The sequence below is a fragment of the Ahaetulla prasina genome, chromosome 2 (assembly GCF_028640845.1).
Source record: "Ahaetulla prasina isolate Xishuangbanna chromosome 2, ASM2864084v1, whole genome shotgun sequence".
In the NCBI taxonomy this organism is placed as follows: Eukaryota; Metazoa; Chordata; class Lepidosauria; order Squamata; family Colubridae; genus Ahaetulla; species Ahaetulla prasina.
This window is the reverse complement of record NC_080540.1, coordinates 122,556,719-122,574,515: the sequence shown is the minus strand read 5'-3', so window position 1 is coordinate 122,574,515 and position 17,797 is coordinate 122,556,719. Positions and strand designations below refer to the sequence as shown.

At 37.6% G+C, this 17,797-nt stretch overlaps 1 protein-coding gene across 4 annotated transcripts in view; it reads right to left on the bottom strand.

Moving 5' to 3' along the window:
• Positions 1–17,797, bottom strand: part of PMP22 (peripheral myelin protein 22) — a 32,208-nt gene that overhangs the window by 5,318 nt on the left and 9,093 nt on the right. For all 4 annotated transcript variants that reach the window (XM_058168137.1, XM_058168139.1, XM_058168140.1 and 1 more), the window contains exon 4: positions 1,038–1,178. In XM_058168137.1, coding sequence (XP_058024120.1) covers positions 1,038–1,178 — 141 coding nt within the window. The remainder of the gene's footprint in view (positions 1–1,037; positions 1,179–17,797) is intronic.

The window sequence follows — 17,797 nt, the reverse complement described above, 5'->3', positions numbered from 1 at the left end:
AACATCTTCAAAGGAAATTAAACTGCATTTTTGGGAGGGACAGCATAATGGTTCTTGGTATTAAAAAACAAGGAAAGAAATAGCTATTTCAAGATTTCATTTTTTTTCCTTAAAATTTAGCTTTGGCTGGCAATTTATTTCTATTTTTAATTGGCCAGTAAATAAACTGCACATGAATTTCATAGCTGAACATTGTTCTGAATACCAGTAAGCCTATTGGTTTGTTTCCTATTTTAAATAGTTCTCAAATTAATTCATTTGAATGTCCATTTTCAACAGAAACACTAGAATTTTCTTATTGGGTTTTATGCAAGATGTTTTGGCAAGGATGCAAACAGAGGCAGAAGGAATAAAAATCTGTAGGATACTGGTAACTCCAAGCGCATGTTTAATTTCATGGATTTACAAACTCTCTGAAAACCTATTATTATAAGATACCGAGATGGGATGTGCCACTTACAATGGGGCAAAAACTACTGTTTTCTTTCACAATACAAAATATTGAAAAAGATGATACAAGAAAAACTTGTATCTTGTTCTTATTGTTGTTCTCATCCCAAATTAATTCACTGCAGGATTATTTCTCCAGTGAAAATTATAGATTTAAATTTATCACACTAGTCCAGTATACATTGGTAGACAGGTATTTAGGTCCAGTCTAACCACCATATACCAGCACCAAAATATTCAAATAGAAATGCTAAAGGAGAATATTAACTGTTGAATCTCCAGGTCTATTATCCATATCCGATTAGCAAATGAAGTTGAAATCTTATATTTTTATGTGGAAGAAATCCTCTTGAATTAAGTGCACATTTCAAAGTGGATACACAAGGGAGTTTTGTTAGCAAGCTACTGAAATTGGCTCAAGATGATGGATGAGACCTGATGGATGAGACCTGCATCCATATCATGCAACCTATCTGGAGAATACCAAATTGTAAGAGGCTGCTTGAGTGAAGTCACCCTGCTTCCTTTTATCAGCCTTTTCCCTTTGCAAGCATTCCAAAGCACACATTTTTGTCCCCTCTACTTACCAGCAAGGATCTGGAAAATACCAGTAAGGTAGAAACGTCCACCTTTAGTGAGTGTGAAGAGCTGGCAGAAGAACAGGAATAAAGACTTAACACTGAAGATGACAGAAAGTATCATCAAAGCTTGGACAGATTGCAGCCATTCTGAAAAAGAAAAGAGGAGAGAAGAATCAGGACAATATTGATCAGATTTTCTACTGGTGTATACACTTAGGAAATTACAGCAACATTTCCAGCACTTCTAGCTGTAGAATTCAACCAACCATAAAAATAAATTAAGATTACTTGCTTTCTTCCAAATGTTTGGAATTTATTTTTAAACTTATTCCTTCGGTTTTTGGGTTGTTGCTGGTTTTTTTTTTTTTTTGCTTTGTTTAGATAAGCAATGATCTGAAAATATAGCATATTTTGTTCACAAAACTATAGACTCTGATTACAAAGATAAGAGTTCCAAAGCTCAGATATACAAGACATATTAAGAAGTGAGTACTTTTCAGTTCTAGTTAGAATGGACAGGAGAAATGGGGATTATTGTGTTGCAGTCCAATACCCCTGCAAGATTCTTGTTTGGGGAAAGTGGGATTAGAGGCATAAATCTCTCCATATGAATGAGACGTATCAAGTCTTCCTAGGCATAGTTGCTGAAAGTGCTTGTAAATCCAGTCCTGAATGTGCAGTGAGGATCACTGGCATAATGATGTCACACCCTTATCATTGCTATCAACCAGCAGCAAGAGTTGTATCTGCTAAGACATAGGCCACATCACTGATGCAATGCTAGGAAGTACCGACCCAGACTATGGCAGCGGGAAAACAAGGGTATGCAGGAAGGCTGCAGAAGGCTATTATCAAGGCTGGGATGTCAACAGATGGCAAAAATTGGAAACAACTAAATCAGTTCTAATTAATACTCCTGTCCTCTTTTTGACCTTTACAGGAGGCATTGGGCATTGCTGCCAAAAGGACAATAAATTTACACTATAAACTCACTCAAAGCCACCCTGGATATTTGAGTCACAGGCTATTTGTAAGCCTCGTGGGTGGCTAAGTGGCCTTGCCAAACAAACACTATAAAATGCCACAACTGTGCTGTTTTGATGTAGGAATATTTTTAAAAGTCTTTATGTAAAGCAGAGTTTACTCCGACTGGTCTAAAAAGGGGAATAGAATTTGCTCAACTCCATGGACCACTTCGACCTATTTAAAGCTATGTGGAAATTAGCAGTTCCCACAAAAAGATCACTGGATTTGCACAAGCTACTTTTTTGTGAATTCTTTCTTGCCTTTATTTATATGATAAAACAAAACAAAGGGAAAAATTACCTAAGGAATAAAATAAAGCAGTACAAAAGCATTTTTATCTCTTACTATTATTAAGCCCAGAAAATTTTAAAAAGGACAAAACAATGATCTTGATTCATGCACATTCTGTGTAATAAACCCCATCAGGGATTTTCCATTTCTCTCCCCCCCCCCCCCCGCCCCGCAAAAAAAAAAATGAAGCAGAAAAAAGACTCTTTAAAAATAGGATGAACCTTCTCATAGTTGAGGAGCATATGACAGGCACATATTTATTTCTACCTAGGGCACCCAGAATTTCTTTATTCTAGTCCAGGGTTCTGTGTTCAAACCTGGCAACTTTAAAATGTGTGAATTTCAGTTCCTAAAATTCCCCAGCAAGTCCAAATATCTTAAAATTGCCAAGTTTACAAAACATTGGACTAATCCCAATAGATTTCCATACCATATGCATATCAACTTTTTTTTTGTTTGATTGCTTTTTAACAAGACAAGAATTTGTTACAATCTTTATCTAATGCTGTATCGTTCAGTCATCTCACTGTAAATGTCATGCATTGTACTTGTGTCATGATGCATAAAGGATAAACTTAATACAGTACATGCAAAGATATAACATGTCATCATTTTGACACCATTCAGGTTTGTTACAGATGCCACTACCAGTTGCATCTTGCTCTTTTTTATCCAGAAATTCAGATGTAGAAATCAGCTTTCACAAGTGCAACTGTTTACTTTCTGAACTAAAAGTAATTTAAAATCCCAATTTAATTTCCCAGATTAACCCGGAGTTCCAGAAATGTGGTGAGATGCCCACACAGAACACTACAATGTGACAGCATTCAAGAACTACATATTACTATACATTCCAGCAAGGCTTGGTCAGTCTTTGTACATTTATTCCACCCTAGCACTTTTCATATACCTTGATGCCTCAATTCAATCCAATTCGTAAGAAATCTACATGTTGTTGCTTTGGGAACCACATTTTGATGTGTCTTGTAACTCTAGATAGCATTTTTCATAAATTGCACAAACTACCTTCTTCTTGGACTGCCATTGCAAAAAGCTATGACTGTTGTATGTGGTATATAAGCAGAATCAAGTTAGGTATTTTTACATTTTTGACATGAGGACCCCAAAAGGTTCACCATTATTCTATAAGAAAACTCTATGCCTCTAGGACCTCCTTTGACCCGGTCATGTATAATGCATTTTTCATACATAGTCATTGACACAAATAAACTGTAAAAATACATAATACATTTGCTTGACCTATTTTACATCTGTGCCCTTTTGGCTGGGTAAGACTGGGAGGGGTAACCATTTGAATGACCTCTGGTTAGAGTAGGATGGGAATAGTTTATCCATCCTTGCTCTTCTTGACCAGTCAGCAGCCTTTGATACCATCAATCATGGAATCTTGGTGATCTGATGGTTTGGAGTGAAATATCATCAATATGTCAAAACCCCAGCTTTATAACTCCACCATGGGTTTGAACGATGTTGTGGAAGTCCTGTCCAGAGGTCTGGACAGGATGCAATGGCTTTGGGTCTTTAGGCATTCTGATGACAAGTTTCTTCTACCTCTGATCCTGAATGGGAAGGCACTGTCCCAGATGGACAAGATGCACAATTTGGGAGGTCCTCGGGAGGTCCTCCTGGACTCACGGCTTCTGCTAGAAAAGAAGATGGCAGCCATGGCTAGGAGGGACTTTGCATACCTCCAGGTTGTGTACCAGTTGCCCCCATTCCTAGTCGGGGTGGCTTTGTTCACAATTATTCATGGCCTCCTGACCTCTTGGTCTGTATTACTGCAACACAGTCTACATTGGGCTGCCCTGAAAATTTTTGGAAGCTTCAATTAGTGCAAAATGCAGCTGCACTGGGTAGTAAATTTGGGACATGTAAAACCACTACTGTGTGAACTGCATTGCTTGCCAACAAGTTCCTGGGTGCAATTCAGGGTTCTGATTAAAGATTCTGATGCCTTGGGACCAGGTTACCTGAGAAACCGTCTTCTCCCAGTTTTCTACCTGTCCAATTTGGTCCATCAGATTGGGCAAATTACAAATCCCATCAATTCAGAGATGTCAGCTGCAGGGACTAGGATATAAGCCTTCTCTTCTGAACTCCCTCTGACACAATGAGCTAGGCATATTTTACTGGCATTAATACATTGGCAAGTAGTTCATTAATAATTGTGGTTATAAATGGCTAACATATTCTAACCATGGTTATAACTGAATAGAATTCTTGTTACCTAAAATTGGCTATCTTTAATTATTGGCAAAAAAGTCTTTGTATATTCAGTTATCTCCAAAACTTCTTCTTTAAAGGGCTGCCCAATCTTCTTGCGCTCTTCACTCAAAGCTTTGTTTACAGGCTAAAAATAAACATTTTTACCTGGCGTTCTATATTCTCATTTGACATCTAGAAATATTAAAATGAAAAGCAAAACATCCATATTGTAGATCAGTGTTGAATAAGAATAAATCTTTTGTTAGTGATGCTCTTCCCCTTATTTCCAAAACCCACCAACATTTCTATCCTATCATGTTCGACAGACTAAAATTTAGTAATAAGTTAACAAAACTAATTTTCCAGAAAGTTGGTACAGACACTGAGGATCATGATGATCAAAATTAGAGAGATGATATTGCTTAAGAATTTCAGCTCAATCTCGTACTTTTTTTCTCCAGAAGTAAAGACAGTTGTGTGTCTGGTCTCCAGATATTCTCACACATACAGTATATCTCATAACTCAAGATACTTCAGCAGGATGTCCATCAGAGATTAGAGTTTATGTTGAAACCAATGAAAGCAAATTCCAAATGTGACTAAAGGGCAAACTATGAAGATGAAGAATGCTCTAAGCAGCTTTCATATAAGGAATTTGGAAGTAGTGTTTTTCCTGTTCCATGTCCAGTTTCTCTTCTTGCGCAATAGGATCTCAAGTATCGCAATGGATATCTCTTTGGGGGAAAATAAAATATTTGCTTTATGGGTAGTCCTTGATTAGAGGCTGATGTGGTATGAAGGTGTCTCTGAGAGAGAGATCAGGGAGATTCCTTGAGAAGATGAAAAAGTTCTGAAATGCAACACCGGGAGAAAGCTATGAAAAATGTTACATTTCATGGTGTGGGAATTATTTTTTCCATAATATGATCCCACATAACCAGAGAGAAAGGAGATGTGCAACTAATGCAACAGTATGGGTGTGAAGATTTTATGGGCTAAACCTGCAACCAACAGCTTTTAGTCGCCTGCAGACTTATGCAACTTGTTCCACCTTAGGACCGCAAGTGAATCCCAGAGGAGACAAACTAAGCAGAAAAGTTCTTGCTATTGATTTACATAAATACAAGAATTGCGCCTATTGTAAAGGAGAAACTGAATGGAATGCATTGAGAGAGGCATTCCACTGGATGCCAAACACTTGAAAGGGTTTTAATATCTTCTTTTCTAAAATAACTCATTGCTGTTGTGGGTAAATGAAAGTACACCCTGTACGTGTTACTTCAGGCCCTTCAACAAATGAGCTCCTAAGAATGTAACTCTTAGCCATTAAGAGTTGTTAAAATGTCACTGGAGTAATACATTTAAAAAAAAACATTTTCTGCATCTGGTAATTTCCTGATGTGTTGAATTCTCATAATTACCAATGTATCTTCTAAGTATTTGACTATGAATTACAGAGGCTAAAGTCCATATTTGGAGAATGCTAATTTGCAAGCTGCTAATTCTAATAGATTTGCTCTTTTCCCCCACTTAAAAATGAGAAGAATGGAGGGGAACATCTATATTAATGCACAGAATTAGCATGCAGTAGGTTATAATTTTAATTCTTAACAACTATACAATAAAGATAGGAAACTGCTGAAACCTCTCAAAACTCTAGCTGGCATGGAAATTATCATTGGCCAAACTAGACATAAGACTAGCATTATATTAAGAAATTGCATCTACAATAATAAGCACTAACAATCCCACCAAGTTTATTGAACAACTAGTGTAACATCACTTGAAACATACACTTGAAATGAATTAGTCATCTAATTCAACACTGAGCATGTGTCAGGCTTATGGGTCCTTGTTTTGTTTAGATCCCAGAAGCCTATTTGAAACACACAACACCAACGGCTGAAGAGAAAGTCATAGAGTAACTCATAAGCATTGCCAAATTATTGCCTATTATTGTGCCATCTGCCCATGCAATAAAAGAACTATAGATCAGAGGTTGTGAAACTAAAGTCAACACTGTACATACAGCAGAACTGCACAAAAATTAAAGAAAAAGGTGTCTGGTTTGTACAGAATGTTATACTTAGCATTTTTATACTACTGGGAATCAATAATCAGGAACTCTTAAGAGATGCATTGCATATCACAGATGTATTTATTAATACACCCCTAATTTTGACCTACCCAGATCTATTTATTTTGCATTTTATGCATGTAAACTCTTGACTTCAATATTACTTTTGCCAGTCCCCATTCTTTTAAAAATGGTTCAAACGTGCTCTACAGCCATTTTCTTTTCTCTTGCCTTTGAACCCTGAAAATCAGGGTTAAAAATTAAAAATCACTTTGCTGTACAGTAACAAAAAAAATGTAACTAAAATCATTCTTCATAAAAAAGTAAAGAATATTGCTTGCATTTTCTCATCTTCACCTGTAGTTTAAGGTATGTTCTTTGTTTGCTCATGTGCAGAAAGATCCCAGAGGGGTCAAATGAAGTAGCTGAAAAGATGTCAAGCCATCTTTTCCCTTGGAAGGGCTTTAAGCGAGGAATTGAGTTAAGACAAGAATACTTGCAAACATGAAAATAAACTGTCTACTAATTCTACAGAGTTGAAGATTATTTTTTTAAAAGATCAGCTGTAGTAATTATAGCAGTGTGACAAACCATATGGTCCATGACAAAATAAAGGAAACTTTTCTACCAATCTGGAGTGGGAGAAGACAGAACATCTGCATAAAAGAACTATATTAAAAGAGACACTGATAAGATCAAACAAAATGTAATTGAAATATTTAAATATGCACATTAATGGCAATTTTCACAGTCTTTTCATCTAGTTACTTGTTTCCAGATGAAAATAATTTTGTTAAATTATTCAAAATAAGTTGAGATGGCACAGTTTGACTAGGACTATTTCTTAATTGTAAGTCAAAATGTGTATTTAAGACTAGTCATTTCCCCCATTTATTAAATATCATTATTAATTTGCAGCCCAAGCTGAAAATAAGAAAAAAAAATAGGTGTTTTTCTCAAATTACTGTCAATTTAGAAAAATCCCACTAAAGAATGACTTTTCAATCATCAGATCACTTGTAGTGGATCACAGAAGTTTAGCAGTATTTCCTACAAAGGCTGACCCATGTGACAATGGAGAATCTGTAAAGAAGGCAGCCTCTTGTTTGCATGGAATAATGACTGGCATTTGAAAACAGACTGTTTCCTTTTTACTGAATTTATCTGTAACTTTTTTTTAACTTGTGAAACATCAAATTTTTAAAATTCCAGGACAGAATTGTACACTGTCTTTTCCAGGTGTGTATCATACCCCTTACTTCTCTAAAGGAAAAAGGACTATAAAAAGGACTTTTTACAGCATACACACTTATCAATCTATCCACCATAAATCTCATTCTCAACCTTCCTTCCAGATCAATTAATAAAAAAAATTCTTTGACTATGTTTTTTTGCGGACCATTTAATGTCTCTTTTCTACTTATAATGTACACAATTAAAGTAAAATAGAAAAATTATCAAAATATCAGTACGAAAATTAGAGTAAACTGAAAATATCTAATATGGAGAAATAATTAGAGATTTGTCAAGTGACAGCAGGAGGTTGGTCTTGTCTGGACTCCCAAGCAAAGCAAGGCTAGGTTTGGTTATGACTTGAATGAGAATTTCAAGGTTGTAGACTAGAGTGGGAAGTAGAAAAAAAACATCCTGAAAGGAGGCAATGGGCAAACCACATTTATGCTGCTGCCAAAAGTCAATGCACATTCACATAAGTCACTAGGAGTTAAGCCTAATTCATGGGTTCATTACTTACTTTCTATATTAAGAGGGAAGGGAGGAGACACAGAAAACAGATCAGTTCATACATGATATTATACCATCTTCTTCAGCTCCCCAAAACACATAATATGGCCTTCTGAATATCTTATACAGTACACTGACCCAAAATCTGCAGACAAAAAGTCAGACAAACCAACATGCGCAACCTATAGTCTTGTGAAAAGCATTCCACCTCCCTTCCCACTGTATTTCTGACTTTTTTTAAGTATCTTTGCCTCCAAACAGATTAATGGTGGACAGGGAATCCAGTACTTTGGAAAGGTTATGTCAGGGCTGACTAAAACCCCACTGGAATTTGAACCAAGCACTTCATGTAGAAAGCTTGAAAATGTGAAGAGCTGAAACAGTTTGGTATGAAGAAATAAGCTGAAATATCCACCAGCTGTGTGAGAAATGGGTCAATTACAGAAAGCACTTGGTTATAGGTATTGCAACTCAAGGTGGTGAAATAGCTTCCTGAATTGAAAGGGGAAATTCCTTTCCTGTATTGTATGTTTAAATGAAATAAATGAAACAGGTACTAAACTTAACAATATTATATTCTCCATAAATTAGCCTTACCATTCTCTACTAGCGCAAAGTAAACTAGTGCCACAGAGATGAATGAGAGCAAATGCTGAACAGCATATATATGGAACTTTCCTGTTTAGATCCAAATTTTCAGCATAAGGGCTTTTGCTCCTTTGTTGTTTTAGTTTTATGAGTTACAAAGAAACAAAAACAGGATTCTTTCTTAACACTTATGCAATGAAACAGAAGTGCTATCTTCTTGTTCCATTTATCACCATGGAATAAAGGTAAAGGTAAAGGTTCCCTCACACATACGTGCTAATTGTTGCCGACTCTAGAGGGTGGTGCTCATCTCCGTTTCAAAAGCAAAGAGCCAGCGCTGTCCGAAGACGTCTCCGTGGTCATGTGGCCGGCATGACTCAACACCAAAGGTGCACGGAACACTGTTACCTTCCCACCAAAGGTGGTCCCTATTTTTTCTACTTGCATTTTTACATGCTTTCAAAACTGCTAGGTTGGCAGAAGCTGGGACAAGTAACAGGAGCTCACCCCGTTACACGGCAGCACTAGGGATTCGAACTGCTGAGCTGCCGACCTTTCGATCGACAAGCTCAACATCCTAGCCCCTGAGCCACCGTGTCCCTTCACCATGGAGTACCAGGCTCTAAATTGTTACCCATGTTGAAGACATTACTTTCTGGAAAGTACAAAGCCATTTTTTTCACAAGAGAGGGAGAAAAAAAGAATTACAAAGAATGCAGTTTGATGTTTTTCCTTGTCAGCTATGCTACAGTGTATGCCTATGAATGCAAATAATCTTAGTTTACAAAATTCAATAGGAGAGATACTGCTGCCACACATCTACATGGTCCACTCGCTGAATCAATTCTCTGCTAACAGCCTTTCCAAATGAGGTGCTTCCTAACATCTTGGTCTGTAGCTCCCATCCTCCTCTGTCCTCATGATTTGCAAACAATAGGGTCCACTAACATCCACTAGGGTGTTATATTTAAAAATGCTACCTCCCTATAAATGACAAATATTCCAAGAAGAAGTGGATCTGGAGGAGAAGCTTGGCATTTCAACATCTTCCTCAAATGTTTCTCTAACTGTTCCTTAAGAAACTGCAAAATCGCTCACTGAAGTCTTGTGGTTGCAATAGTCCTTTTTAAAGATTATAATATTGTATTTATTTGTTGTATACTTTTAAAAAGGAGCAATACAAAACATACAAGCAACCAATCAATGACAATAACTGCAATATTTTATAAGCCTGGCAATCTTATTTTATTATTTTTGTTCCTGGCCTGCAGAATTTAAGCAAACTGAAATTTTTTGTGACATGTACATGTATATGTAAATGGGAGAAAATTCTGCTCGGTTTTTTTTTTTTGGTGTGGCTTTATTTAAAATGTTTTGAGACTGCCTTTTAGGGTAGATAACATTTTCAAAGGAAACAATGGTAAAACAGAAGCAAATGGTAAGCATCAGAATAAATCAGGTGATAATTAAAAAGCCCTTCTAGCTCTTAAAGAAAAAAAACATCCACACCACAAAGCCACTTCTGTCAAAGAATGCATGGAGATTAAGTAGATCCAGAGAAGTCACTAAAAACTGTAATGACAGCATTTTTAAAACTTGTGTTTTTTTAAAACAAAACTCTGCCACTTAAGTTTATTGTAATTATGCAATTATATTTATCTGTTGCAAACCACCTATGGAACTTTTTTAGAACCCTTCCAACGTGACAAAGACTAAAGATTTGATACACACCAGAGAGTGGCCTTGGACAGTAATGGAATAAGAGGGAAAACACTAGTTAATGCTGATACAGCTAAGGAAAATTTAAGCCTGTTTCACTCATGCCCAGCAGATCAGATGAAGGCAATATCATGGCTATAGTGCAAAAAGATAAATCACATGATTGTTAGGTGCAAGGATATGACATGACAATAAACTAAATCTACCCTTGCTGGATCAAAGTTAAGCATATTCACCTTGGCTCTAGGCAGCTACAAGTATCTAATATCACTACTAGCTGAAATGGGTTCCAGTTTGCTTCCAGGTGCAATTCAAAGTGCTGGATGTCACCTTTAAAGCTTTTCATGGCTTGGGAATGATCTAGAAAATACACCTTTTCTTCCATGGCCCTTGTTCTATGGAACATTCTCCCTCTAGAGGTTCAGGCAGTGGACCTGTAAGTCCTTAAAGACATGATTCTGTGCTCAGGCTTGGAGCATTGAGGGTGTTCAAGAACCTTTTTCTTGATTATTTTTTTTAGTGATATTATATGACTTATTCTGTCACTATTAATTTTCATTTTGTATTATTGTAATTTTTGTTGTTTTTAATTTTGTTTGCCATCTAGAGGCACTTGTTGAGATTGATGGTCAAACAAATTGGGAAAAAAAATCTGGTGGCCACTGATGACTTCATTTCTTCATGAATTTGATTCACCATCCTGTAAAATTGCCTGGGCCAGTGACCATCATCTCATTGGAAACAATAAACTGCTCAATTTACTTGTCCTTTTGATGAACAGTCTTTATTTCATTCTTCCTTCTACGTAAACATCTAAACTAAACAGCTAGTTTCCCCCACCCATCTCTTCCCTGCAAAACTCCAGCTAAGCAGAGGAAGACAGGGCAGCCAGAATTGAATTCTAGAGTTCTTGCAGCAATGACCATGCAATAGGTAGCAATTAAACAAAAGATGCCACACAAAGAAAGATCCAGTAACTCCACCAGCAGTATCAGTACTGGGTAGAAAGTAGAGGCTTCTTATGAACATGGAAAAAATGAATGACTGGTTTACACATTAGTAGAGCACTCCAGAAAACAGACTGAGGCAAGAACAAGTAATTTAAATATAGATTAATATGTAAAGATCAAGATCTTTTTAAACTACATGTTGACCAAAGTCACTGCAAGTTGGGCAGCCTATAAATCTGATTTACAAACAAGTAAACAAAGAAATATGCACCATCATAAATAGTTGCCTCTCCAATGATTTCTGCACTAGGAAAAGCGTCACCATCTCAATTTCTGCATATAAGGCTCCTACTATATGCATAGAAGCAATAAGAAAATTGGCAACTTCAAGATCTTTCAGAAATAAGACTTTACGTTTTCAAAGATCAGAACTTCTTTTCATTTCATGAAAAACAAGCCCTGTTGTATATCAAGGATGCAATGGTGAGGAAAGGGGAGGGTAACAGAAGGACAAATCTCATTTCAATATTGGCCATCCTTGGATCCAGTTGTATTAGGCAACTTTGATCCAATCTCCAACCCTCCTTTTTTGGCTTGCAGCTTCGGAGTGCCCTGAATGAAGTGGATTATCTGCACTCTTTTCAGTCTGGGTTCAGGGTGGAGTAGAGCACTAAAAGAGAATTGATCATGCTGGTTGATGAGCTTTGGAGGGTTCAGGATGGGGTACTGCAACTCTCCTAACTTTCTCAGCAGTTTCTATATCACCATCCATTGTATCCTCCTGGACCAGCTCCAGAGGTTGAGAACCATTTTGTGGTGGTTCTCCTTTCTCTCGTTGGTGTTGATAGGCAAGAAGAGATTGAAATCTGGCTGACCAACCGCACTCAACGTGTAGTCCTCAACGGAACTACATCCACATGGAGGGAAGTATGCAGTGGAGTACCCCAAGGCTCTGTTTTAGGCCCAGTACTCTTCAACATCTTCATCAATGACTTGGACGAGGGGATAGATGGGGAACTCATCAAATTTGCAGATGACACCAAGCTGGCAGGAATAGCCAACACTCCAGAAGATAGGCTCAAGTTACAGAAAGATCTTGACAGACTTGAACATTGGGCGTTATCTAACAAAATGAAATTCAACAGTGAAAAAAGTAAGGTTCTACATTTAGGCCAAAAAAACAAAATGCACCAGTACCGTATATGTGGTACCTTGCTCAATAGTAGTACCTGTGAGAGGGATCTTGGAGTCCTAGTGGATAACCATTTAGATATGAGCCAGCAGTGTGCAGCAGCTGTTAAAAAAGCCAACACAGTTCTGGGCTGCATAAACAGAGGGATAGAATCAAGATCTCGTGAAGTGTTAGTGCCACTTTATAATGCCTTGGTAAGGCCACACTTGGAATATTGCATCCAGTTTTGGTCGCCACGATGTAAAAAAGATGTTGAGACTCTAGAAAGAGTGCAGAGAAGAGCAACAAAGATGATTAGGGGACTGGAGGCTAAAACATATGAAGAACGGTTGCAGGAACTGGGTATGTCTAGTTTAACAAAAAGAAGGACTAGGGGAGACATGATAGCTGTGTTCCAATATCTTAGGGGCTGCCACAAAGAAGAGGGAGTCAGGCTGTTCACCAAAGCACCTGAGGGTAGAACAAGAAGCAATGGGTGGAAACTGGTCAAAGAAAGAAGCAACTTAGAACTAAGGAGAAATTTCCTGACAGTTAGAACAATTAATAAGTGGAACGACTTGCCTTCAGAAGTTGTGAATGCTCCAACACTGGAAATTTTTAAGAAAATGTTGGATAACCATCTGACTGAGATGGTGTAGGGTTTCCTGCCTGTGCAGGGGGTTGGACTAGAAGGCCTCCAAGGTCCCTTCCAACTCTGATGTTATGTTATGTTATGTTAAATCTAGTCTCCTGCAACATGGGTTCCATAAGAACTTAGGTGCCCCTCCTCTTTAACCCCTTCATGAGACTGCTGGGTATGGTCATCCAATGGCATAGGGTGTGGTTATCTATGCCTGCCAGGGCAGGTGAAGCTGATCTAGGTCCCACCTAGATCTGGTGAGTTCTTATCTTTGATTCTGGATGGGGTTACATTCTTTTGGACTGAATTGGTACCCAGTTTGGGAGTACTCCTGGATTCATGGCTTCTGTTTGATGAACAAGTGAAAGCTCCGGTTGGCGGAGGGGGTGAGGCTTGCACACATTCATCTGGCGTACCAAATGCACTTTTTTCTGGACCAGGAAGCCTTGTTCATGGTCACTCATGCCTTAATTACTTCCCCTTTGGATTACTGCAATGAGCTTTACATGGAGCTGCCTTTGAAGACCACTTGGAAGTTCCAGCTGGTCCTGAATGCAGCAGCACACACAATATTGTGTGTTCATAGGTTCCTCCATGTTATACCTCTATTGTGCAAGCTTTACTGGCTCCCAGTTTCCTCTCAGGTGCTAGGGATTTATTACCTTTAAATCCCTACATGGCACAGGATAACCCTACATGGTTATTTGCAGGACTGCATTTCTGCATGTCCCACTGGATCAGATAAAATAGGCATCCTCCAGAGCTCTTCCCTGAAATCCTGCCACTTAGTGGGACTTTGGAAGCATGCATTTTCCTTGGTTGCTCCTACCCTATGGAACATCCCTTCCCCAAGATATTCAGAAGTCCCCCACCATTTTAGCCTTTTGGAAGGCCATAAAGACTTGGCTGTTTACCAAAAAGCTAAGCTGGGTGGGACTAGGCAGGACAGGATGAATCTGATGAGTATAATTGGAACATGTTGCTAGATATCCTAAGGGGATGATTGAAGCACAGGGTTTTGGTCTGATTATTTTACCGTTTTATTCTTTTATAGTTTCTGTACTGGTTTTATAGTTGTGGGTTTCTCAGAGTTGTTGGGCTCTGAGAAGATGGGCAGTCAAATAAATCTTTTAAATAAATAAAGAAGATACATCATCTGAAAAAAGGTATCTGGCCTTCACCATGAGCTCATTATTCCAGGCATCTTTTGACTTTATGCCACTACTTTCAATGGTGCTGCTTCAACAGAAAAACTAACCAGTAATCCTTTGATATACAAGTGGGACACCATCCTAAATTCCTGAGGTAAATCTTAATGAAGAATGCCTGGCAAGACAAGCTGAAACTATGATGAGTGCAACATTTGAACTGACAATTATAATAAATGTATTTATTTATTTGCCAGTCATCTCGCGGTTCAGGCAACTCTTGGGTGTCAAATAACTGACCATTTAAACTGAAGAATGAATTTCAGTGGTAAAAATATACCAAAATCAAACAGACATATTCAAGACAAGATGATACTGCTAGATGACATTGTAAAAAAAAAAAGTCTGAATGCAAAATTTTTTTTTTTTGCCAATAAAAAAATGGGTGCCCAAAAAAATAAACAAATAAACATACATAAATACTACCGTAGTGTCTGATTATTCAGGAAATAACCACATCTTTGCCACTGTTACTGAACAAAATATTTCAGCAGATGGCAACATCTAGCAGAGAATGTGAGAGCTGTAACTGGATATTTTGAAAGAACTCAAATTGAGACTTTTCTTTAAACACTGAGCATATAGTATAATATGAATATCTGAATTAGATTTAGAGTTTATATTGCATCTACTGCTCTGACAAATTTTCTCTGGGGACTTTTTTTCATTTTATATACTTAGTGTATTTAGGTACTAAATTTAGATACTTAAATTCTTTCACCATCTTTGAGAGCCATCATTTCTAAGAAGGATGGCCACAATCAAACACTCCATTTGTACCAAAAAAAAGGTGTGGGGGGGAAGAAAACAGCATTATTTAAGAGGAAAATTGGTGAATTATGCTAGGTAAATGTAAAGCAGGTATTATTCATATACTCTGCTATATGGTTAGTAATTCAAGCAGGCATATATCTGCAAAGCTATTAATAATTCTAGAGCTATCTTGCTGTGGTAGTTAAAACACTAAAGATTAAAATAGGTAGAAAATGGAAGACCATGAGCTCTAGCCCTGACTTAATCTCAAAGCCTGGGAGATTTGGGGCTAGTCATTCCCTCTCAGCCCTGAGTAGGAGGCAACACGACAAACCACTTCTGAAAAATCTTGCCAAGAAAACCATAGAGCCTAATCCAAGCAGGCACCAGAAGTCAATACTGACTAAAGGCACATGCATGCACCCACCCACATCATTCTACTAAGCTCCTGAGCAAACCTTGCCAATTAAAGTAAGATAGAGTTGGGGAAAGTATAGTGACACATTTCCTGTACTGACATTATTCAGGTGGTATTAATATTTACAGAGCCATTGAACAACATCAGCACCCAATTCAACTGTACAAATTTACAAGTAAGGGTCATTTTTTAAAAAAGTACTTCATTCCCTTTCTGCCACTGTAAAAACAGACAATGGCTTTAAAAGGTTTGATTTGTCTCACATAGCAGAAAATAAAATTAGAAATTAGCATTTTATTTGAAAATCAGATAAGACAATCAAAGATTCAGTCCTTAGTTTTTCAGCAAAAATCTGAGTGACCAGGTCTACTGCACGAAGACTTACAGAAAAGAATCTAAAGAAACTTCAAAGTTTCAAAACTGAACTACATACATGGTTTCTCTTCAAAAACTAGAAGCACACTTCTATAATTGAGGACATCTAAAGGATTAATCATAGCATCCATTTACAATGCATAAAATCTTTCTTTACAGATCCATAGAAGAAATAGAAATCTTCAGGTAGGAATATCTAAGGATATTACCTGATGTCAGCTAGGAACATAGAACATAATTTGTATTCAGAATAAGAATAAGGAGGCCTATAACAAAGAAGGTCTGGATGGACTGCCTTGGTATGCATTTGCCTAGATGTAGAAAATATGTTGCTCAGCTACATCACGCAGCAGCCCCAAACCAATAGGGAAAGATGTAAGAATTTAGTTCAGCAACATATGGAACCACACAAGTTTCCCATTCTTGGTATATAAGGTTTGGCAGTGAGTGTACTGGGAGGAGGCACAGGAGCCAAAAGAAGGGGTTGTAAGAACATGGCGTTGCATATAGTTCCCTCTTTCTTGTCTCAATCCATTCTATCCCCAGAGGTAAACAATACATGTATCCAAAATAAAAATGCAAATATTTCCTGCGAAATATTTGGGACATGCCCTGCACATTTGTAAAATGTTGAATTCTCCCTTGTGTAGGCTTCTGTTCCTAAGAGCAAAACATTCCTTCATCTTTCTCAGCTGTGCAAACAATATTATCCCATCCCACCCCCAATTTGGAGGGCTCATTAAATATAAATAGGTTGGAAGGCTCATTTAATATATTGTAAATAGGTTTTATTTGAAATTAAAAGGTGCCCACTACACAAATGACTTCAAAATCCATAGTCCTGCACATATTTAAGCTGGACAAAAAAGAATGTTACCAAATGCTGATTAGAAACTTTCATATTTAGCATATAAAACCACTACACTGTTACACATATGTGTCCAGGTACTTGCATACTCATCTCCTACTATTAGGGGATAACATAGCATCCTTTCCATTCACTCCAGAGAGAATCACTGATCACTGCTGCTTTCAGTTAACATTGCAGCTGAACTGGGAACGTTATAGAATATCCCAACCTTACCATACAAAAGACTGATTATGGAAGAAATAATTTGGAATATGTAGAAACACACACTTGCCAGTTGTCTGCAACTCATTAAATCAGGCTGTCTGAATGAGTTGGAAACAGATGCTGTGTTTGTAGGCCTGCATATTCTGAACCACTGAGTCGAAAGCGTTAGACAGCGTATCAGCTATTCATTATACCTGTGTGAGCCTGCAATTAAAAAAATAGACTGAGCAAAGTAATCCACCAATTCAATATGCTCATGCTGACATTGACTACTATGGAACCAAGGATTTAGAAAGAGATGTTGCCCTTGACAATGGGACTCAGTTAATGGGGACATTAAAAAATGTTGTTCCAGCAGCTTTTAACACAAAGAGCTAGCCCCAGTTCTGGTCACCTTCCAGAAACTTCTCAAATTGAGCTTTTCTGGAGGGAATTTGAGGGCTGATGCCAGATGCTTTTTGATTGCTGGTTTTAATTTTATAACATTTATATTGTGACTGTCATTT